This window comes from Lissotriton vulgaris, chromosome 5 (genome assembly GCF_964263255.1).
Source record: "Lissotriton vulgaris chromosome 5, aLisVul1.2, whole genome shotgun sequence".
Classification (NCBI taxonomy): Eukaryota; Metazoa; Chordata; class Amphibia; order Caudata; family Salamandridae; genus Lissotriton; species Lissotriton vulgaris.
Window position 1 is genome coordinate 1,038,908,178 of NC_141693.1, and position 24,870 is coordinate 1,038,933,047.

General features: G+C 45.5%; 1 protein-coding gene across 2 annotated transcripts in view; it reads right to left on the reverse strand.

The window, feature by feature from the left end:
• Positions 1-2,066: 2,066 nt before the first annotated feature.
• Positions 2,067-24,870, reverse strand: part of LOC147711957 (lipolysis-stimulated lipoprotein receptor-like) — a 264,280-nt gene continuing 241,476 nt past the window's right edge. The window contains exon 9 of one of the 2 annotated variants that reach the window (XM_086922671.1): positions 2,067-4,157. In XM_086922671.1, coding sequence (XP_086778797.1) covers positions 4,122-4,157 — 36 coding nt within the window. In that variant the 3' untranslated portion in view covers positions 2,067-4,121. The remainder of the gene's footprint in view (positions 4,158-24,870) is intronic. The other variant, XM_086922670.1, reaches the window with a different exon arrangement.

Sequence of the window (24,870 nt, forward strand, 5' to 3'; positions counted from 1 at the left end):
TAAAATCACACCAATGAATTATTTTCACGACGGGGACCCCTGAAAAATGCCATTGAAAATATCATTAGAATATGTAAATAATGTAGCAAACTTTCTTGATCTGTAGCTGAAATGTTCTGAATATATATCACATTGTTCTGCAAGCAGGAGCATCAAAAAAAGAGAATGAAAAAATGAAAGTAGGCCCATAAATTTGCATGCATTTTATCTCTAATATGAGAACTCCCTCACAACGAATTTTCAAGTCAACACTGCATGTAGCCCAGTTCTTAATATGAGCTGATGGTTGCGGCCCACCTGCACTGATTTCTGGGGTTCAGCACTTATTTTTCCTCAACAGATTGATACAAATGAAGAGACAGTAAAACAACAAAAGGAGTTGGAGAAATATGGGAAAACAGTCCCAAAGGGAGAAAGCAGTGTTGAAAAAGATCCTGCAATAGTTAAATAAAGAGGCAAGGAGAGTCTAGTGGTTGAAAAAAACTGTGGAATCATGACTAAATAACCTTGGTATTAGGCACCATGACATTCGATAGTGCAAGCAGTGGACCTCTGAGCAAATATTTGGGCACCTGCAATTATTCTTTTACAAATTAGGCAGGGATGTAGCCCATAGCAAGCACTACAAGCAAACATGAATTATGTCAGACGGCACATGAAATACTGGCAGCAGGACAATTGTATACAAATAAGCATTGAAGTATTTATTTTACAAAAACACAAGAAATTGTGTAACATTGATTGTATTGTTTTAAAACAAAATGCATTTAAGAAAAAAAGTAGACACAAAGGGAGACTTCAGTTTTAAATTCCATCCACTAATGTAAAATACAAATATTTAGCTAAAGCTGCACATTAATTGGTTAAAAAAATGAAATTCTAGTCCATTAGATTTATAATTGGATTCAAAAGATATATAATAATTATAAAACACAAGATAATATTTTCACTGTTTTCATTTAAAAAGCACATGAAAAATATTATATTACTACATTTATTTTAAAATACAAATATTCAGTAACCTAAAAGTGCACAATGTCACTTGGTAAAAAAACAGGAAATGCGAGATAACCCCAACCATTACACTCATATTCGTACTGGAATGAAGAGAATTGCGAATGGTAGTTGCAGATCATGCTACGTGTGTGTGTATTAACAGCAAGTTTGCCCTACGTCACTAGTTTTTTTACCATCTGCAAAATAATGTGCCATAAAGAGAACACGTACTAGGAGCCCACTAGTCTGCACATTTATTTAGTAAAGTAGACAACAACCTCTTTAATCACACGACTTTCTAGTTTCATCTTTTTTTTTTTGTTTTTTAGTGTACACACACTCCATATACATTATCCTTGAATCGATTTGAAAGGCCAACAAAAAAAATTACAAAAAACTCCCAAACTCATAAAAAGAATAATATTACAGTAAAAGTAACTTTAACAATAATACACAAAAGGGAACATGGATCAAAAACTTTTCTTGTGCATTTGCCGAATGGTAAAAAATGCAGTATACACGAGTTTAAAATATATGTAACACAATTTCTTTGCACTAGCATGAATAATAGTTACATAGTTGTGAAGAAACCGTCAACGTGCACTATAAAGATGAAGCAAGACAAAAGAGGCCGGGTTTGATATTCTTCTGGTGTTTGCCGCCTTAAGAATTTATACTCAAAATGAAGCTTCTTTGAATTTCAGTAACTCTTAATTTAAGAAAGTACAAACTATACCAAAAGAAAACTTGAAGACCAACTAAATGTGTGTCTCATTCAATATTGTAAAAAGCCCAGGGTACACACCTCAGGCCTCGTTTGGGACAAATGCTAAGCTCGCATCTCTCACCGTCTTATTGTGCTTTGTATCATCTCCGACAAGGCTTTAACGTTGAAGAAATACATATCTTAGATTGTCTAAATCAGACAGGATGCATTGAATCAAAAAATAGGAACCCCGAGCAAGAGAAAAAGTATTCACAGATGTAGATAACGAGATTTGTGCTCAAAGTAAGTGTCCATATATAAACTTTTGTAGTCATCAGTCTTTTAGTCCTTTATTTCTCTTGCTCGGGGTTCCTCTTTTTTGATTCAATGTAATAATAACAATTATTTTTATTGTTATTTTTTGACAGCGTTGGGTGGTCGCTATTTTTGGTTCCCCTTGATGCAATTTATGAATATTTATCTTAAAATAGTCACTGCTCAGGCCATGTGCGGATTATACCTCACTACCTGTTGTAAATTGCAGACAGGATGCATGCTGATATCTTAGCGTTTTGCATTATTAGATGTGATTTGCTTTTTGCAACACTACAAGTAAAGAATTCATTAAAAAAAACTAGAGCTAAAAATCTCCATTAAATAAAACATATAGCCAGCTGTCACAGCGCACAGTACATTTCAGTAGTTAAAAATATCCATCACAAACATTACATTTGAAGGCTCAAAAGATGGTTTTCATGTTCTTGTGCAAGACATCCCACCACAGCTAATCACGGATGGTAGAGGATAACAGTTACATGGAAGTGGCACGCTGTAGTGATTAAGGATGCGCTGAAAAAGAAACTCACTTATAAAGAAATTTACATTTTCGAACCAAAACATGCTCTAAAATGTATGAATTCAGCAAGGCACCAAAGGCCGAAGATGGAGGAAACAAGGATATGGTGATAACCATGAGAGGCAAATCAGTTAAGGCATACAATACCACAGCTAAGGTAAATTGAGCATCACTTGTACTATCACCTTAACTGGTTACTGTCATTCTGAATACAGTTCTCAACACTGTCTCCATAAAGACCACAGGATGCTTATTTGAGAAAAACTAGTGGCATACACGGCTAAAATAGGTAGCAACAAGTGCCATTCTTCTTGTTCTCTACTGAAGTCAGTCCTCTTTTCCATGGAGGCTGTTGAAGAAACATGGAGTTCCAGGGGGGCAGGCACTTTGTGAAAGGCATGATAAAATGATATGAAGCCCATCAGCTAACTGGAGATGCAACATTGTGTTTCTCAAGATGCAATCTCTGTAACACAAAATTACAACCAGCTCCTGAGACTTCAACTTAAGCACATTCCTCTCAAGATTGAAATGAACACTAACATGCCATCCACCATGTACAGCACTTAGGTTATAACTGGCTATCCACAAAGTTATTGTGAATTAGCAGGAAGAATCCACCCTGTGAAAATAAATGCTGGCTGGTCTTTAATGGTATGTTGGACGATAGCACTTTACTAGTATTAGTTAAATATAGTTGAGTCTTGTTAACATTATTTTGTAAAGCAATAGGAAACCAAGAACAACTGTTTGAAGGCTGGTAAGGTTCAGAAAACAGTGATCAGTTTGCATTGAAAAGCTTAGGATGCCACAACTTGATTAAGAATCACGCAAACGTTTTTAAAACACCATCTACTAGTGATGAACTGAAATCTGGACAAACCTTCCAAAGCAGAGAATTAACAGAACGTAATTATTATAATAAACACATAGTGAATAACTTTTATAATTTGAGCTTGCTGAATTGTTCTAAACACATTACCTTCTATACATTCACAGAAGACTTAAAAGGTAACTGCAGTGGTAGATGTTGCCACCTGGTATAGAGAACGAGGAAAAAAAATGACCAGGACTTCAATCTGCTCACGTAATAGGAATGGATAAAGAGCAGATATTCCACAGTTTATGGTCCAAGTCCACACGCAGGAAGACCGGCTTGGGTTTTATTTCACAGCGATAAAATGAGTAGGAACCCATATATGTGTAAATATCCATCAGAATATTTCAACTTTATAATGCCATTTGTTTCTTAGTAAAAGCAGTGTTGCCATCAGAATCATGAGTGCACAACAAATGCACCATCTTGTGATGTTACTGCATCAGTTAAAATATGACATAGTCTATTTACTTTACACAACAACACCACTTGGAGAGAGAATCTACTTTTGTATTTTTCATGGATGTTACATTTGCCTTGCGCTCTGAGAAGCAAATGATTGTTCTTTATTTCACTTTGGAGAGGTTGCTTACTTCTTACCCAAGGCATTTTACATGTTAAAGAAAAGAGCAATTGTGTATGACAGAAGAAGATAAAAGATATCAAACCAGGTTTCTTGATGAAATTCACACCACCAGGCTGTCTCTGCTCAGTGCATTACTCTGTTAAAGAGAGAAAACACTTTGTAAAGATGCTTGTACATTTTTTAAACTTAGCAAATGTTTTACATTAATTAAGAAAGTATCGACTCCACTTCAGCAAAACTGCCCTGGAATGTACAGGTATCAAAGTTCCTATTCACAGTTTGGTAGATATGTAATAAGGCAACCTCATAGGCAGTTAGTGTGAAAAATGTTTTTCATGAATTCTACCTCAATAAGAAACTACACTTTCTGCTAGCTTAACATCTAGTATCTGCCTGTTGAAACTTTGACCCAGTCCATTCCAGCCACTGTGAAGTGGACATTGCTCATAACTACTGAAAACAGTGGACTGATAAGCCAGCAGTCCTCTAAAGACAAGAGGAAATTAGAGAGCAAGCATGGTGGTATCCAGTAACAATGACAGGGTTCAAGAAAACATCACAGGTAACTCTCATACCTAGCAGCCTTGAAATTGACTTCCACATGCATCCAGAGTATTCCCATATCCTTCTCTGGAGGGGGGGAAACTCAATTTCTGTCAAACAGTCCTTTACTCACAAACAAGGTTACAGGAGACATAACTATCACCCTTAACCCCTTCGGTGCTGGGCACATTTTCACCATGGGTGGGTGATTTAAATAGTGGGCGGGATTCGGACGGCCCCCGGCTGTCCTCCACACACGCACACATGGGAGCGCATAAGGATGATTTCATTGATATTTGAGTCCTTGTTTGCACAGTTTCTTCATGACTGGCTTAAAGTCTGGTCTCTTTTTGAGCATCAGAGGGGAGAGGTCTTGTAAAACTTGCATTGTGTCTCCTTGGAAAACAAGATCGGCCGTCCCCCTAGCTTCTTTCAAGATAACCTCTTTTCCTCAAAGAAATGAACTCTGGTCAGAATGTCAGGGGTGCTAACTGAGCGACCAGCCATTGCAGCAATGCAGTGCGCTTTATTGAGAAAACGGGGCAGGTCCTACGAGCCCCCATGGATGGCCTGGAGTAAGTCCCTAGTAAAGGCAAGGATGTCATCCCCTTACTCGCCCAGGGAGGTCCCCCAGATGCAGAGGTGATTTCTCTGGCTGCAATTTTCTAAGTCCTCTTGTTTGGACTGTAGTTTGATATGTTGGTTCTCCAGAGCAGCCACACAAAGCCAAAGCATCTCCTGGTCGTCAGGTGAGAGTCCATCGTGCGCTCAAGATCATCCACTCGTGTGCCCACCCTTGTAATGGCTCTACAGAGATCATGTAGACCGCTTTCAAAGTCAGTTTTGAGGGAGCCAATTTCGGGCCTGATGTCAGTCAAGAATGTTTTCATGTACTCCTGGGTAATAGGCTGGGCAATGGGTTGGGTGACCTTGGACTTGTGAGGACGAATCGCCCTTGCTGCCTATGTCTGCCAAGGAGGATTTGGACCGGAAATAGACGATGGAACTGTGCATGGAAGCTTTGCTCTGCAGCATAGCAGTGAGGGATGGCTAAATCATTGTCGCTAGGCAGAGGGAACAGCTCCACTAAGATCAGGTTACCCCTAGACAATTTGGGGCGCCAAATTGTTCCTGCATATCGCAGCCTTGTGGGGGGGTAAAGGGATCGACCAGGGAGCATTCCCAGCCTGAGGCGGGGTAGAAGTTCCTGCTGGTGGGGCCCTAAGGGGTACAACCAGGTGCCCCTGGCCTGGGCCCGCTGCTATTCAGGGTGCAGGAAGGAGCAGGCCAGGGTACCAGAGTTCAGGAACTGGCAGGCCCCTATGCACTTTGTGGCAAGGCAGCCAGGGGAGGGGAAACGCTGCAGCTAACACTCCTCACTGCAACCCCTGCGATCTATGGTTCTTAGAGAGGTTTCGCAGCAGTGCAATGTTCCCTTAGAGCCTCGCTGGAGGGGAAGGTCGATGACAAGATGGGACCCACTTCCAAGATGGGGTCAATGCCCCCTCATAAGAGAATTTCAAATCCCCTCCATCTCCAAATGCAGCTGCCGTACAGCCCTGCCGGCTTTCATGCTGGGCATGCTACTTGTCTACCTCACCAGTCCCAAGCAAGCCCGGCCGCTGCCCATCAAGCCATTCCTCCCCCAAAGTCATAGTGTGTTGCTCACCTCATGGTCTCCTCCACCAGGGAGTTAACCAGACATTGCGGGTGCCAGAATGCCAGACAGCTGCCGACTCCCTGGTAACGAGAACCAGAGGATGCAAGTCAGTCCCACATCAAGATGGCGGTGCACTCCTCTGTGGGCCCACTCAGCACTTGGAGATCAGCACCCACTCAAACACTAGCCCCCATTGCCCAAGGGGTGCCCGTCATCAGTCACCGCTGCTTACTCCTAGGCCCATCCGCATTCAGTGCCGCAGCGATCGCACCTCACAGCCTTCATCAAAATGGTGCAGGCACACCAGCCTGCTGAGGAACCGGGCCATGCCACACATCCAAGAAAAGGCCGGATTGAATGTTCAGGGCCCCCCCTGGTACAGGGCCCACAGACGCGTTAGTGACCTCGCAGCAGAGCAGCGACTGTGCCGCAAATCTGCTGAAAGGCCCACAGGAAACAGAGCTCAGAGGAGCAGTGTCCTATTCCATTCCCAGTCAGGCCAAGCCGCCAACATTGTTTTCTAAAGGGGCCTACATAAGAAGTAGGCAGCTTTAATCAGATACGGGGTTAAGGGACAGTGCACAGTGAATTTTAACAACAAGAGGGGATATATTTTAGCTCCCTCTTTGTTTAGATCATAAATTGATCAATTGGAAAAGGTTTTACTAGTGAATGCAAAAGACCTCCATTGAGCCGGTGACTGACCAATTCTGAAGCTTCTTTAGGTGGACCATGGGGTTTTACTAGCATGTACCCCTCATGCCCTTAAGACTTTTTTCTTTTTTAAACTTTATTGTGCAATTCAAATATGGTTACAAGTATGGGCCTACAACCACAGGGGCCGGCCGCTAGAGCACAGAAAAGCAATCATTGAATATCCCAAAGGTGCGCCCGCTCCCCTAGAGGTCCGGCAAAAACACAGGATATAGTTCTCAGCAAGTCAGGATTGAGTTTTTTTTTTTTTTTTTTTTAAAGAACAGAAAGGAAAAACAAACTAGTCTCAAGGCGGAAAGCATTATGGACGAAGTCGTGCTCCAATGGGGAACCCTCAATACAAGATGAATAACTAGATAAGCAATGGAGATGGTCGGGGGGGGGGGGGGGGGGGGGGGGGTCAGTGGGGAAGTAAAAAAAATTTTTAAAAAAAAATCAGGAAATTGAGTAGATTATTCCGGGAATGTCGGATCAGGGGGATAAAGAAATGTCCGGATTTTTCTCAAACGGGGGTGTACAGATGTTTCCTCAATAAGCGTTCCATTGGCCCCAGATTCTATTCCACGCCCTAGGCTTGCCCCTAGCCAAATACACAGTCTTCTCTCTAAACATAAACCAGTCAATATTCTCCTTCCATACTGACACGGTGGGGGGCCGTTGGGAACCCCACAGCTGCGCAATATCTCTCTTTGCGATCATGTTCCCAAGGGCCTGAGCAACGTTCTAATCATTCGGCTCCCACACATTCAATAAATATCTCAGAGCCTCAGGCAGCAGAGCAACCCTTGTGACACACTCCATTACAGCATGCACCCGAGTCCAATACGCAGCCACCTCCCGGCATTCCCAAATGACATGGAGGAAAGTAGCACTCTAACCACATCCGCGCTTACATAACCCATCCAAGGAGAAGCCCATGGCAACCAAACGAGGACCAGTAACATACACCCGATGAAGAATTGTAAGTTGGACGAGATGGAGACGGGCGGGAATGGCTACCTCTTTCGGGGAAGACAGTGCTGACTGCCAGTCTTCATCATCCAGCTCCAACCCGTCTCCAGTCCAGGCCTCCCTGAGACGCAGGAGGAGATCTGCCCGATTGTTGATTAACTTCTTGTATATTAATGAGATCGTACTATCGGACAGATGGCCATCGAGTATACGGTCCTCAAGTGGGGAGGACTCGGGAACATTAGCGTCGGCAGCGAAGACCGATGTCAAGGCATGGCAGACCTGTGCGTATCTGAAAAACTCTATCACTCAGCTCATACTCATTCTGAAGTACCTCAAAAGGTCTTAACCGCACCCTTCACCCAAAGGTCACCCACTCGGCTTATACCAATCATATCCCATTTCTCAAAACCTTTTGTTGTCCAGAGGCATCCCAATCTTTTCGATGCATACAAAGGGGTAGCTCGTGTCAATCGGTCGTTCCATCCAAGGGCCGCATTTGCATCATTCCACACACGCACCGCAATCTTAGTGGGTCCCGTTAGATTCCTCCCCGCTGCCCGAGAGTAGAGCGCCCTGTTGTAGTTACCACCCGGCAACTGATTCATGTCCATCTCGAAGGCCGGATTTGTGCTGGGTGCATACATTGCGTGATTGATTGCAGAAAGTTGGGAGGCCCAATAGTACCGCCTGATATCCGGGAGTGCCATGCCCCCGTCATACCAGGGGAGAGTTAGCTTAGCAAGAGCAATTCGTGCGCGGCCTTCCACCTCCGGAAAGTAACTTGCCGGAATGATGTCAAACGAATTCTGGAGTGCGTATAAAAACCGGAGGTAGAGACCTCATTTTAAAGAGCGCGGCGCGGCCGAGCGGCGACAACCGCAATCTACGCCACCGAACCACGTCTAGTTTTAACCTACGGAGAGGGGGAAGAAGATTGTGCTCATAGCGGGCCGCTGGATCTAGCGATATAAAAATCCCCAAATATTTGAAGCCGGATTGGGAGACCTGAATGGGAAATCTACTCGGTAATGGAGGGAGGCCGCCCGAAATGACATATACACAAGACTTAGACCAATTTATGACCAAACCAGAATTCTTGCCGAACAAGGTGAGGACGTCAAACAAGACGTTAAGGGATTTACGAGGGGAGGTCAGGTACAAGAGAATATCGTCGGCATACAGCGAGATTCTGTCCTCAAAATCGGGGGGCCACTGAATGCCCTTTATCGACGGCTCCCATCGGAGTCCAGGCTGCAAGAGGCTCTAAAGCAAGAGCAAAGAGCAGGGGGGACAAGGCACCCCTGTCTCGTACCCCTCCCAAGAGCGAAGGACTTGGACACTCGACCATTGACAACCACCTGAGCCAGCGGTTCCCTATATAAAAGTTTCACCCACCCGATAAATTCCGAACCAAAGCCAAATTTCGCGAGGACGGCCCAGAGATAAGGCCATTTTATCGTGTCAAAGGCCATCGTGGCGTCCAAGGAAACCAAGATGGCCGGCTCCAGAAGAGACCCCGCCGTCGCGAGAATGCCATGTAGGCGCCGCAAGTTGAGAGCGGTGTTCCGATGTGGGATAAAACCGGATTGATCCGGATGGATTAAGTCACAAATCACTGTAAGCAAACGATTGGCGAGAACTTTGGCTAGAACTTTAGGCTCAGCGTTCAACAGGGAGATGGGCCTTTACGATGCGCAGCGATCCAGAGGCCTGCCCTCCTTAGGAATTACGACGATCGTTGCCAAACGCTGATCACAAGGGAGGGTGCCATGGTCACGTGAGTCCATGAACATATCGCGAAGATATGGTGCGACTTTATCAGGGCATAGTTTGTACAGCTCAATAGGCAAGCCGTTTGGGCCCATAGCCTTGCCCGAACGGAGAGAACGAATTGCGATCGCAATCTCATCTGCAGGCAACGGAGCCTCCATGCACTCTCAGTCCTCCTCGAATAGGCAGGGCAGCGCAATATCACGCAGCAATGAATGGGAGTCTTCCTCATCTCTATCAGACACCGGGGAGTACACAGCACGAAAATAATCCGCAAAACACTCCACAATCTCACTTGGGTCAGTCACACACTCACCATCTAAAGTCTGAATCACGGGGACCACACGATTCGCTCTTTCTTTCTTGTCAAGCCAAGCAATCAATTTACCCGCCTTATCCCCGACATCGTACAGTCTACCCTGCTGCTCCCTGTACATCGTCTTGGCAGCATCCGTCACAAGGGATTTATAGTCTAGTTGCTTCAAACCAAGGGCGTGGAGTCCGTCATGGGTAACGCCTGATTCTAGGTCAGCCTCTAGTTCCAGTATTTCCACCTCAAGACTCACAACCTCTTGATTCCTAGCTTTCTTAGTTTCAGCAATTAAGGATAAGGCCTGTCCACGAATAACAGTCTTGAAAGCTCCCCACAGGGACACAGAAGAGGAAACATACCCCTCGTTCTCCAGAAAATAGTGGTCTAGGGACTTTATCAAACTGTTACGGGTCTTGCGATTACGCAAATACCAGTGGTTAATAGGGACGACCCGCCCCGCAGCGTTCATCCCTGTGTCCATGCAGAGCCACAATGGAGAACGATCCGAAATGCCCCGGGCCAGGTGTCTGATCTCTCTAACAGAGGAAGATGGGGCAGCGGGCATAAGGATGTAATCAAGTCTGGAGAGACTCCCATGAGCCCCAGAGTGAAAGGTGTACTGACTCTGTGTCGGATGCATCAATCTCCAGCAGTCTACCAGGCCAAAGGTGTCCAAGAACCCACCAAGCCATGACTGGGACTTAGGAAGATCCCTGGGGGGGGGTGACGATCTATAGTACCAGAAAGCACAGAATTAAAAACCTGCCCATGAGGAGAGAGCAATCAGGGAGCTCCAGCATCACACGGCTGATATCTGAGAAGGGGGAGGTCTGGAGACACGGGGGAACATATACAGTAAGCAGAGAAAGAGTCTTACCCTCCCACCTACCAGTGAGGGCGGCGTAACGCCCTCTGTCGTCGTGGATTACATCAATCTCCAGAGGGAGAGAGGACCGGACCAGAATACCCACCCCTCTAGAACCAGTAGTGAACCCGGAGTGTGCGACCATTCGATAACCCCACCTATTCATGGCATGACACATATTTCCCACCAGATGCGTCTCCTGCAAGAGTACCACATCAGGAGACAAGCGACGCAGATACTGCAGTACCACCCCCCGTTATATGCGATCACCCAATCCATTGACATTCCAAGATATTAACCTCAACCCACTACCCCCCATCCCAACAAGTGATGCAGGAGCGACCCCACCAAGAGCAGAACACTCGAAATATAGAAGAAACCAATACGTCGCCTTGAGAAAGAAAAACACACTCACAAACACCCCTTCACACCCCCCAACCAACACCTGTTACAACTACCCCCTCCCTGCACCCCTGCAGTAGACTAAAAAGCCACCCCAACATGCAGTGTGCCCGTCGCCCTAACATTTCCCACTCTACAAAAAGACCCTGGAGGAGAAAAGAGGCCCGACCCCCCTGCCACCCTGAAGGGAACAGCAGTGAAACATGTGCATACAAAAGGATTAGAACCCAGTTGAACAATGTCTAGTATTCGGAGATCAGGGGCCGAAGCATCATTTCTGTACAGGCTCACCACCCTCGGCACCACCAGGGTGCTCAGTCTGGTCGTTCTGGCCAGGCAGGGAATCCAGCCAGTCACTCACATTCTCCGGCCGGTCGAAAAAGAATGTCCGTTCCTCCACACGAAGCCTGGTAGGGAAAAGCATCGCGTACTTCAATCCTAAGTCCCGAAGACGTTGCTTTACACCCTGAAAGCCCATCCTTTGCCTCCGGACGAGTTGAGTAAAGTCCAGGTAAAAGTTAACTGTGGAATTCTCGAATTTCACAGGGCCGCTCACCCTCGACGCCTGCGGGATAGCATCACGGTCCCTGAAATGAAAAAGTTTAGCGAGGATAGGCCTCGGAGGGGCGCCCGGTTTAGGCTTTCCACCCGGAACGCGATGGGCGCGCTCCACTGCGAAGAACTTGCTCAGTGCAGAAGGGGCAAGATGGTTCAGGACAAGATCTTCCACCAGGAGATCCGTCGAGTGAGTCTCGGGGTTTTCCGGAACACCTATGACGCGGATGTTATTGCGTCTTGCCCTATTCTCAAAATCCTCCAGCCGATGAGACATGAGATCAGTAGCGGATTTCAAATTACCAAGTTCGGTCTGAAGTTCCGACACATCGGCTGTGAGGCTAGAAGTCTTCAGATCCAACGATTTCACCTTCTTGTTGGTCTTAGACAGGTCGGCTCTGATCAGGGTGACATCGATGGCAACCGTGTCAATTTTATGAGCGAGAGCCTCATACTGTTGGCCGATGGTCTCCTTCATGTTGGTAATGGCGCCCATGATGTCCTGCAGGGACGGATCAGTAGGGGCGGTTGAGTCCTCCTTGGCGTCCTCCGGGGTACGGCTGATGACTCCAGGGGATCCTTTGGATAGAGTGTACCGGTCCATACTGTTGGATTGGACCGGTCCCCCACGAAGGGGCGTCTTAGTCTTCCGTTTCTCGGCTTCGCCCCTGGCTGCCATGCTGGAAGATGCGCCCCGGAGGGGCCCGTGAGACCTAGTGAAAATGGCCGCCTGCGGGCAAGTCACCAACAGTCCACAAAAACTGGCTCGTGTGACCAAGGCAGAGACACAACTTGACCCAACTGCGTAGATGATAGTCTCAATCACACTGAACAGAGGCTGAACAGAGGCTGGACAGATCCCTGACCAAGCGGAACCTTCTCGCAATCAGACCATGCCAGGACCCAGAAACTAAACCGAAAGTTGGAGTAGGGCTACTGGGGAAGGCCCCTCTGCCGTTGGTCTTCAACTCCGTCCCGGCCCCACAATTCGCTAAGTCCCTGGCTTGCCGCAGGGTGGGTCTCAAAAGTTCGAGTCGATGTAATTTCGGTTCCCCGAGTCCGAATTAAAATTTGAAAAGAGTTATTAAATCAGCCAAGGTTCCTCTTCAATAATCCGTCCAAGAGTTCAGGATGTTGTCAGGATAGGTTGCGAAGAGTGGCGAGGGTCCGGGGAGCTCTGTGCTCATGCGGCCATCTCGGATGCTCGCGTAGCTCCTCGCCCTTAAGACTCTTTTTGACTCATTTGTCTCTTTTATGGAGTCCATTGACTCTTGGCCAGTTTTAAGGAATGGCATATAGTTGTAGTTGGTAAAAAAAAAAAAAAAAACTAAATCAAACCACTATTTTATACAACAGCATGAATGGAGTAGGGTTCCAATGTTTTCATCTTTGCGGGTAAAATTTGATGAAACCAGATAATGGGCTCAGCTGGTATAGTTTAAAAAAAATAAATTTTGAGGTCTGTCTTGGCTATTATTGATTTTTCATCAAGAGTAGTCAATAAGTCAGTGAAAACTATGCTGCAGATTCACCATGCTTAAACGGTCTCTGCCGTTTCTTATGGCTGTAGACTATTGTTGTTCCTACCCAGGAGTACCCCGGCCTATATAGCATATGAAGAACTAGGCATGGGATATATATATCTCTGCTATTAAAATCTCAGTTCCTTCCCATGTGCTGTTGAAAATCAATTTTTCTATGGAACCCTATTTGTCATCGGTGTGAACCCACATTATCTCCATCTCTTTACTAGGCTCAGATGAAATCTTGTGTATTGTTTACTTGCTGATCCCAGAGGCAGGTGTTTGATAAAAAATCTGGGTACCCATGATTGCGATTTATCTTCTCCTAAAGTTAAATTGCCCTTTATCCTATTTTGTAGATTTCATCCCCCATACCAAATTCATTCTTCCCCTGATTAGGGATATGAATTTTAACAAAGCAGGACTGGCCCTGGTTTAATTGCAAAAGTTACCTCTTGCTCACATGTGTTTTGTGATTGTTGCCTTTTTAAGCGGTACTATTCCGATGAGATCTGCCAAGGCCCCTTAATTATTTTTAATTCATATATTACCGTTTTCTCTTTTCAGCTAGCTAAGGGCTTGTTATTTTTTACACAAACATAATACAAATTGTTATATAGTGTTTTATTAGTGTTTTTTATATATCTGTGTTTTGCTGCTTGTTCCTTCATGATTTTATGCTAAAACCCCCAAAAAATGTTTGACTGACATGAAGAAAGATTATCACACTGGGAATATCTGTTATTTGAAGATTAAAACAATTTCTTTTTCTGTGAACTACTCCACATGTAACGTTAAAGTACATCCATTTCAGGATGAGGGAAACATGACATTGTCTGCAAATGGAATACAGTACGTAAGGATATCACTGATAAAAATAAAACCAGTTTACCCATCTAACAAGCACTGGCGTTGCCAATAGGTCTCGCAGTAGGAAAGTTGGAGCTATTACAATTGCAAATAATGCCTTTTATTTTTGTTTTCATTTTAAATACATAAAGGGCTTTGTCATTTACAAAACCAATAGCTCCAACTTTCCTACTGCGAGACCTATTGGCGGTGGTGGATGCGGAGGATGTGGATGTGGTGGTGGATGTCATGGTGGATGTGGAGGTGATGGTGGATGTGGTGGTGGATGCAGTGGTGGTGGTGGATGGGGTGGTGGTGGTGGATGGGGTGGTGGTGGTGGATGGGGTGGTGGTGGATGGGGTGGTGGTGGTGGATGGGGTGGTGGATGGGGTGGTGGTGGTGGTTGGGGTGGTGGTGGTGGATGGGGTGGTGGTGGTGGATGGGGTGGTGATGGTGGATGGGGTGGTGATGGTGGATGGGGTGGTGGTGGTGGTGGATGGGGTGGTGATGGTGGATGGGGTGGTGGTGGTGGTGGTGGATGGGGTGATGGATGTAGTGGTGGTGGGTGTGGTCACACACACACACACACACACACACACACACAGATGTGGTGGTGGTGGATCTGGGGGATATGGTTGTCGTGGATGTGATGGTGGATATGGTGGTGATGGTGGTGGATGTGGTGGTGGTGGGTGTGGTGGATGTGGTGGTGGTGGGTGTGGTGGATGTGGGTGTGGTGGATGTGGTGGTGGTGGGTGTGGTGGATGTGGGTGTGGTGGATGTGAGTGTGGTGGATGTGGTGGTGGTGGGTGTGGTGGTGGTGGGTGTGGTGGTGGTGGTGGTGGGTCTGGCTGTGAATTTGGAGGTGGTGTTGGTGGATGTGGTGGTGTTGGTGGATGTGGTGGTGGATGCGGTGGATGCGGTGGTGGTGGTGGTGGATGCAGTGGTGGTGGTGCAGGGGGCGCCTCTGGCCCAGGGCGGCTGATAAGGCAGGCGCTGGCCGAGTGCCTGGGGACCCTCATCCTCGGGGTGAGTGTGCAGGGGGCGCCTCTGGCCCAGGGCGGCTGATGAGGCAGACGCTGGCCGAGTGCCTGGGGACCCTCATCCTCATAGCGAGGGTGCAGGGGGCACTTCTGGTCCAGGGTCGGGGCAGGAGCTGAGGCAGCAAAGGTGCCGAGCCCCCGCTGGATCTCCAACAATCAGCACGCACCAAGTCAGTTACTTAGTATAGCTCCTTAGGTTCAGCGCCTGTTGCAAAACGCTAATTGTAACAGCAGGTGGTTCATCTACGGCGAATCGACTCGACCCTGCCTCACTCGCTGCCTTTCAAAAAACGGAATATTCTTAATAGTATCTGCTCTTCAGTATACAGTGCTTCTTCCTGTTGTATTAGTTCTAGCGCATCGAAGTGGTGTTCAAACCGCGATCGGCGCTATGCTGAATGAGATGCGTTATGTGCCAGTGGCGTAACCGAAATGTAACACGCATCACTCTGCTAAACCTAAACAAGGATGGACTCTGAAGCGGCTCTGTTGTCTAACCGCAGTCTAACGCTGTTTAGAAGAACTGGAAATGTTCTGCAACTGCGTAGTCAGGATCTTCACATGACGCTCGCTAAACATGAAACCAGAGTCACCAACTAGCCGAGCATATAGGCATTGCTGTGGGTGATTGGGGAGGGGGTGGAAACTGCAGGTCATTGGGAGAAGGCAGTGATTAGCATGGCCTCCTGTTAATCAAGTTTGCGGAGGAGGAAAGGTGGGAGGGAACACAGCCTGGGGGTGTTGTTAATTTTGAAAGAGGGCGCCCGTGTTCTTAATCTGAAAGCGGCACCGCTTTTGTTAATCTGAAAGCGGGCACCGTGCTCAAGTGTAAAGCGTGGCGCTCGGGGGTGGGATAAGGATGAGGGGCTGCAACCAACGGGCTCCATTGTTCACATGCTTTGATAGATTTCGGTGAACCAGGCATTACAAAAGAAATGCACAGCCGCCATACTCTATCCTGAAGCATGCCTCAAGTTTTAACAAGAAGTAACGGCAGAGAAAGCGTTCGCTTTTACAAAGGGTCACTAGGAAGACAGTGGGTGAGGGGGGAGGCAGGAGCGTTGCAGGGGGCGAGAGGAGGCTGCGTGTGAAAGAAAAGGCATAGGGGAGGAGAAGCCGCAGAGCGCACGCTGGGCGAAGCCCTTTGATGTGCTGTGAGTGGCCGGGAAACTGAAAGTACGGCCGGCCTGTGGCCGGCCATTAATAATTAGGGGAGGAGAAGCCCTGCTGGGAAACTGAAAGTAGGCCGTAAATGCGCGTGCTTGTTTGCTCACGTGATTCACGTGAACTTCAAGAAAACCGCAGCAGAAAGCCCTTGGTTTGACGAGGATTTTAGCTACTTGAATTCTCGCTCCCTCAATGCGCTTGCGTGCTTTGTAGGTCACGAGACCTAAAAATGGGCTAAAGTTACAATATTTTAAGGCTCAATCACAGTTCTTTAGGGATACACAACTAAACAGTAACTTGAATAAGACAGAATTCTATCATTCAACACCTTTTCAGGGTAGCACTCGTAATGCAATAAAGGGCTGATATATACTTGTGGAGGAATATATGCTAATTACTACTAATGAATATGGATAACAAGACAGATTGTATTACACACTTTAACCTACTACATAGCAAAAACCTGCGTAAAGCAATTTTGACCCATTTGAAAGTTTATAAATGGTACAGTAGAAGGAGATTCAACTGCCTCACCCAGAAATTAATAATGTGCCTTAGCCTATAGGTCATGGAAAGTTAGGCAATATTCAGACTAGATCCCTCTTAATGTTTTTCCCAAAGGTCTAACTTGAACACTGTTGAAGCTGGCATGACATTTTTCACCATATGAATTGATTTTATACTAACACAAGACGCAGCGCTGAGTATTTGGGGCGTGTGGGGGCCACTGGAGAGCACTGCAAGAGCCAGGAAACACCGGGGGCAGACAGCGACGCCCACAGCCCCCCCTTCCACCCGCACATCGGCTGAAGAGACCTAGCGTCTCCTGCTTCGCGGGATACGCAGCATTGAGTGTTTGGGGCATGTGGGGGCCACGGGAGAGCACAGCAAGAGCCAGGAGACACCGAGCGCAGACAGCGATGCCCACAGCCCTCCCTTTCCACCCGTATTGCAGCTTAAATTTGTTACGCCATTTCCGTCCCGCGGGACGCGCGCGGATGATCGCTGGGCTAAGCCTGGGCAAAGGGTGGGCTGACTGTGGCCGTCAGGGGCCAGAAGAGGCCAGAAGTGGCCGGGCCGGGCCACCCCCCTAAAAACCGACGAAATGGGTAAGCGGAAACAACTCTGTAATGGGGGGCAAGGGGGCCAAAAAGCGAAAGTCCAGCGGAAATCTGACTCAATCATCTCTTATTTAACATCAGCCGTGGGTGTTATTAGCAAAGAAATTGCAAATGCAGAGAAGGAGCTAGGTATGTCCCCTTCGGTAGCACCAGAGGATGGGTCGAGAATACCTGAACATATCACTGACGGGGCAAATTTAGATATCCAGCCAGCACAAATAGACCCATTAGTAGGAGAAAATGCTGATGACACTATAGTGCAAGATGTAAGCGTGGTTACCCTGGCCTCACAGACTAGTCAAGAAGAGATACCTAGCTTGAGTGCCCAACAGACCAAGGGTAAACGTAGTCCCAAGAAGTGTACAAGAAAGACTAAACATGTTACCAATCCACCTAGTAATTATGAAGTTATTCTGAACAAACTGAGCGACAAACTTGAGGAAATGTTTAACTCTCGTCTAGAGCCTATTTTAGTGGCCATTGCGAAAGTTATTGTGGACACGTTAAAAACTTGCGTTTCTGGACTACTTAAGAGATGTGACGCTATTGACACTTTTGTTCAAGAATATCGTGGGCAGCTTGATTTAGTGAAGTACCCCCAGAAACCACATACGTCTGGCATAGGGCATAAGGAGAGCTATCCTATTAATGTCAGGTTAAGCAATATTCAGTCTACAGTAACTCCGTCTGTAGTTAATAAAAGTTCCAAGTGTTACTCCTATGCTCCCATCACTCAAGGCACTGGCAGTAGAAAATGGTGACAGACAAAAACTGGTAGATAGCCACCTAACCACAAGTAAGAATCCCTTAGCACCCTGTGAGACCAAGCTGCATCTTCTCCCTGAAGCAGCCCCTTTGGTGGCTGTACTAACAGGGGTCCCACCGCTAGAACTGAACTGTAGAGAAACCACCCAGGAGCTCCTAGGAATTGGTGTAGGCAGTATTCTAGTGGTGAAACAGATATCTCCTCAAGCATTAGCATGGTAAGAAGGGTAGGGTGGGGTGGGTTGGCCCTCGCCGCAAGAGCTTGGAAGGAGACTACATGGTTATAAATTTTAATAAATCCAATGTAGTCGACAGTTTATTCTGGGATGGATCCGACCTGCCAAACACTGGCATTAGGCCGCTCCCCCTAGGATATATTTACCCCCCACCATTAAAACAGATATGGTACTCTGTCCCACGGATAGGCAAAATCCCTGTCTCTCTCCACACTAATACTCACCCAGTACAGATCTCCCCAGTGATCCGGAATACTTAGACAAGGTCTGATAGCTCCCCGGGTTCTGGCTTAATCCTAACCAATTGTTTCCTTCCTTTGTTCCAACTGGAGATGAACGATTGACTAGGAGCCATCTCTGGGCCGGACGAAACAGCTCAGACCCAAGTTTCCACCTGTAGAATCCTAAGTTGGAACACTGCCGGAATAAGGTAAACAAGCACTGGTGTTGCCAATAGGTTTCGCATTTGGAAAGTTGGAGCCAGTGGTTTTGTAAATGACATTTTATATTTATATATCGTTATTGGCAATGCCAATAACGATATATAAATATAAAATGTCATTTACAAAACCAATAGCTCCAACTTTCCAAATGCGAAACGTATTGGCAACATATCTCTTTTTTCATACTGGTTCGCATCTCGCAATGCTGATCTTCCTCTGCCAATTGTAAAGGGTTTTGATATTGTTAGGTTTCTCTCCGTTGTCACCAGCCTAATGTGAAACCTCAAATAATGTAAATAAAGTTATTTATACCCCCCCCCTTTCAAGGGTGCACTAGACCAAAGCTGGGGGTGGGAAGTCAATAAGCCAGTAAAACGCGCAGATCCGGTCCTACGGCCCCCTCCCACCCATGTAGTACCAGTTGCTGCGCACTGCCGGCCCGCCCCTCACCCCGCGATTAACCAGACGCTCTTCCCCCGTGTAGGGTTTAGCGCTTTGACGCAGCAGTTCAAAGGGGGCCCGAGCTGGGATCGTGTAATCCGGGGTTTTGCCGCAGCTGGGGGCCGATGGCGCTTATCCGCCTGCCGGACTGTGATCTTTACACCGCTCACACTTCGAAGGGAAACCCCCCCTTTGAAATGCAGCACATCTTCAAACAGGCCGAGCGCACCTCGAATCAAACACTCCGGGAAAGGGCGGGCTGGAAATCGCCAACTGGAGAAGCAACTAGCGTTAGAAAGAAACGTAAAGTTTGAGGAGGTGCCGTGTGAATAAAGTAAAATCTGTGTGCGGTGTAAACAGTCCGATTGAAAAATGGTGCTGTGATTAAAATTGAAAAGTGGCAGGACTTTTTACACTTAACGTCTGAAATGTTTAAGTGTATTTAGTGTAATTCTTTGGAGCATAGCTCCCTCCACCCCCGTAATGGATGCATCATCGTAGCGCGATAGCAAGCACTGTAAATACCAAGTATGTAAATATTTAAAATCTATTTCACTATCTGCTGAAGATCGCACTCTCGCTCTGGCCAAAGGTTTGACTCTTTCCCTATATGTTTAAGTATATTTACTTGCGACCCCCAACACGAGGGCAAGAAGCGGCGGTGGGCTCTAAAGTGAAAAACTCGCTTTGTAGGGAATGTGATGCTCTTCAGTATTCTTGGGTGGTGACACAAACTGCAACGGCGGGAATAATAACCCTGTGTTATACCATTGTTTACAAGAATCAGCATTTATAATTTGCAAAACAGACAACTTTGTACCCCCCCTTACTGGTGTGCGGAACAGAATAATCAATATAACACGCCCTTTTCCACATAAAGGTGTGGCTTAATATAGAACAGATATCTCCAGCTAATTTTAATTGTATGTGCCTATCAAATGGAAACGAATGGAGTAATGTACACATGATGTATGCTATATTTCAGCAATTGCACAGATCTGATTAACAAACTCAAATACACGGTTTTTTCTGCAACAGTGTGAAAAAATGAGCGGTTCTTATTTCCTCTTATTTTCAGCTTCTTTAATTGACAAAAACAAAATATGCTGGCTTGTCATCTCAGAGACAGCATGGCGGACATCGATATGTATCCGTGTGAGAGCAGATATATGCGGATGTTACCCGCCAACGTGACGCGCAATTAGAGAAGCGCCAATAAATTCGCATTCCGTATTCATTTATGCCGGAATTTGCACCAACTTTGACCCGAGGAGGATTGCAGGAATTAGCAACAAAATCAGTTACTTTTTGATGGTCATTTTGAATTTGCGTCTAATAACGCAGGTTCAAATAATGAACCTTGAGACACAAAATTAAGTGGACACGTATTATATAAAAGTAGCATTCGCGAGCTTCTCTTTTTATAAAAGATGCCAGTTGCAATGTTGAGTTTAGAAACTAATGAATGTACTGCGAGTGTCATTAATATTTATGGACTGAGCTTGGTCGACGCAAGCGATAATATATCGATTTTGCTGATTTCAACGTTTTTCGAGGGGAGAAGTGTGGCAGGCAGATGCGCGGAGGGAAGCCGGATGGGGCGGGAGAGCCTGGTGAGGGGGGCGGGAATGCGAGCGAGGAGAGAGAAGTGTGGCAGGCGGATTAGGGAGATGCGCGTGCTTGTGTGGTCACGTGACCAGCTTTTGTGGTCACGTGACTCACATGCACTGTGAAGAAACCGCAGTGGTTTGACGAGTCGATCGAGCCCTTGAATTTTCACCTATTACATTCGCAAGCGAATGATAATAGGCGAAACCTAAAAATTGGGGATGACAATAATTGGGTGGGTTTCTTAAAAATGTACGATATTATAGCTCTCCAAGAAACTTGGGATACGTCAAATAGTTTCCTTTTAGATGCAAATAGCCATTTCGGCATCCTTGCAAAGCCTGGCTTGATGAGTAGAGCTAAGGGCGGCTTATTCATTTTTTTCACACTTAAGTTGAAAGGTATCCTTAAACAGCTCGAATCAGGCTGTCATAACTGTTTAATAGTGGAGCTGACAGCCTCACACACATCTAAATTGCTATTCATTAACTTTTATAACTCCTGTGAGTGTGATTACACAAATCAATACTTAGTTTTATTAAGATAAATTTTTTGTCAGCATACAGTTCTAAATCAAGCACTTTTGAGGTCATCCTTATGGGCGACTTTAATATTCACCCATGTAGACAGCACTGTGTCGCTGGTGAACATGAAGGACCCCCATATTAGGTGCTTACACACTTTTAACACACTAAGCAAGGGGAGGCACTGGAAAACTTTTTGGCCACTACAAACCTCTACGAATCAGGGTGTGAGGACAGTGGTCCAAGGGCTCCCACGTTCAAAGGTAAAGACTCGGGTACAGTCATAGACTATATTTTTTTGTCACCTTTTGTTTTAACTAGGGATTTATTGTATAAGGTTGAGGTCTCTGCTTTTAGTTATCACAATCCTGTGATAATAGAGGGGGTCCCAGGGTACCTTCTGGGTTTTAAGTAAGTGCTGAAAAGGGGCGGCAGTGATGCGACACCTAAAGATCAGGGTAGAAGACTTAAATGGTCAAAAGTGGTACCGGAAACCTTCCTGAAGGAAGTTTTGACCATGGTTGAACCTGAGGTAGCTACATGTTTGGACAACATGGCATTGAGATCAGAGATAGTTGATGCTTTTTATACCATCTGCACACAAATAATTAACAGCCTGATGTTAAGAAATAAACAGGATAGGCACTAAGTTAAAAGACTGTAGCTGCTCTATGGCACATTCTGCTCTACTTAAAGCCCTGAAATTATGTCCAAGAGACAGAGAGAAGATATCAAGTTTAAGAAAATTATACAAACAGGCCATCCAAGTAAGGAAACAACAAATAAAACAGGTGAACAGGTCAAAGCTGTAGCAAATTTGATTGAACATGGGCATTGACCCTTTCCTGGTCAATTTTTTTAGCTGACCTTCATTGTGGTCTTTTAGCTTTGGTTAGGGTAACCCAAAAAGGGCGTTGCACTAATCACTTTAGGTCAGAGAAGGGGGTCAGGCAGGGGTGCATTCTGGCCCCTCTTCTCTTCACGTTATATATTAATGCCATAGAGCCAGCTCTAAGAGAGGCCTTTCTGGACGTGCTGCGCATAGGAGAAACGGTTATACCAGTCCTCCTCTACGCGGACGACGCCGTTCTTCTAGCTCGCTCGGGGGTAGGTTTTAAAAATTGCCCCTTTGACCTGTTGGTTGAAGACCTGGCTTAACCAGGAAATTTCTTTGAACCATATGATCCTTAAAGATTGCCTTTCATTGGATAGAGCCAGCAGGATCCCATGGCTGGCGTACATTAAATCAACATTTTCTAAAATCGGGCGACCTGAGTTTTCTCCTCCCCTGAGAGTATAACAAGAGAAGATGTCAGACAGACAAAAAATGCATTGCTGAATCTGTTGTCTCTAGAGAGGGAGGAGTTGGAAATAAGGGAAATCGACTGTTAAGAGTGAACTATGCTTTAGTTAGTTCCCCTGGACTCTAGCCCTATGTTACCCTGGTGACCCGTCCCTTTCATCGGCACCTGCTAACCAGATTCCGTTTTAATTTAATTCATTTGATATTGGGCAGTTTTCCTACCTGGGGCACTCCAGAAAATTCTAACCCATGTAAATGTGACAACATTTCTGCACAAGACACTTTACATTTTACTATGTTCTGCGAGTACTACTCAGACATCAGGAAGAAGTTCTTGTTGCCTATCCTGAGGGAATAGGTACGTTGAATGTGGGTCAGTGTTTAACCATCATCATAAATGTATACTGAATTTAATAGAGCAAAAGTTCACCACAATAACATATCACATTTCATTTCTAATGAACAATTCTAGAAAAACAATCACAAAATTTTTCAGCTTCAAAAAGAGTGAATAAATAAATCAAAACAGTTTCGAATAGATAAATGCCAAAGTTCACCGGTAAATTTTATATGTCAAAGTTATCTATCTCATAATCAAATTTTAAAGTGCTCACAGTGAAAAAGGTGAAAAAGTGTTTTGGGGTAGGGTGGGAGTGATAAGGTAAGTGTGGGTACTGGGTAAAGGTGATGTGACAGTAACGCAATCACAAACTAATTTGACAGGAGACCTTTACAGTCTAATACGATACTTAGTTTCCTATGTCCCTTTACATATAGGTTGTCTGGATCCTATACTGTGAGGTAATGATGTGGATGGTCAACGTTTCGACTCCACTAGGTAAAAAGGGCTATTTTCGCCTCATTCTGGAGTCTTCATCAGGACAAAATGACATAGGAGCACTTCATGAGCTGCCACTCCATGACCGTCTGGGTAGGACTTAGTAAAGTTCCTCCATTACTTGATAAATTGAAGTTTGGTCTTGGAAGCACCTGGGTGTCAACCCTCTGGTTTTTCCATATATCATTCAAGGTATCAAATTAAGTGGTAGACTTTATTAATTCGCCTGTCCGGGTTGCTGTGTTAATCAGGCCCTGATGGTGGGTCTGCGCGCCGCCATCGTCACCGCTTGAAGACCAAACTTCAATTTATCAAGTAATGGAGTCCAACCCAGACGGTCATGGAGTGGCCGCTCATGAAGTGCTCCTATGTCATTTTGTCCTGATGAAGACTCCAGAATGAGGCTAAAATAGCCCTTTTTACCCAGCGGAGTCGAAACGTAGACCAACCACATCATTACCTCACAGTATAGGATCCAGACACATTGAGAAATCCAACCTATATGTGAAGGGACATAGGGAACTATGGATCGTATTAGACTGTAAAGGTCTTCTGTCAAATTAGTTTGTGATTGTGTTACTGCCACATCACCTTTACCCACCCCCCACAATATATTATCACTCCCACTCTACCCCAAAACACTTTTTTCTCCTTTTTCACTGTGAGCACTTTCAAATTTGATTATGAGATAGATAACTTTGACATATAAGTTACCGATAAATTTTGGCATTTATCTATTCAAAACTGTTTTGATTTATTCACTCTTTTTGAAGCTGAAACATTTTGTGATTGTTTTTCTAGAATTGTTCATTAAAAATGAAATGTGATATATCATTGTGGTGAACTTTTGCTCTTTTAGATTCAGTATACATTTATGATGATGTTTAAACACGGACCCACATTCAACAAACTTACTCTTTGACCCAGGTCAGGTAATTTTTAGGGTAAACCCTTTTGAAACTCAACGCCTATCCTGAGGGAGGCGGGGTTTTTACAGGTCAGGCCAGCCCTCCTGTATTTACAATTGTTAAGTAGCCCCCGCATTATATTTTATGTCGCTAGTTTCTTAGTAGCTGGTGTGCGGATTAAGAATAAGAGGATATACGCCCCAATTAACTCAGTGTGACTTTGACTGAATTAGATGTCCATTTTAGATTTATGGTATTAATGTATTGCCAAATTGACACTTATCTTGTTTTCCCACATCTTGAT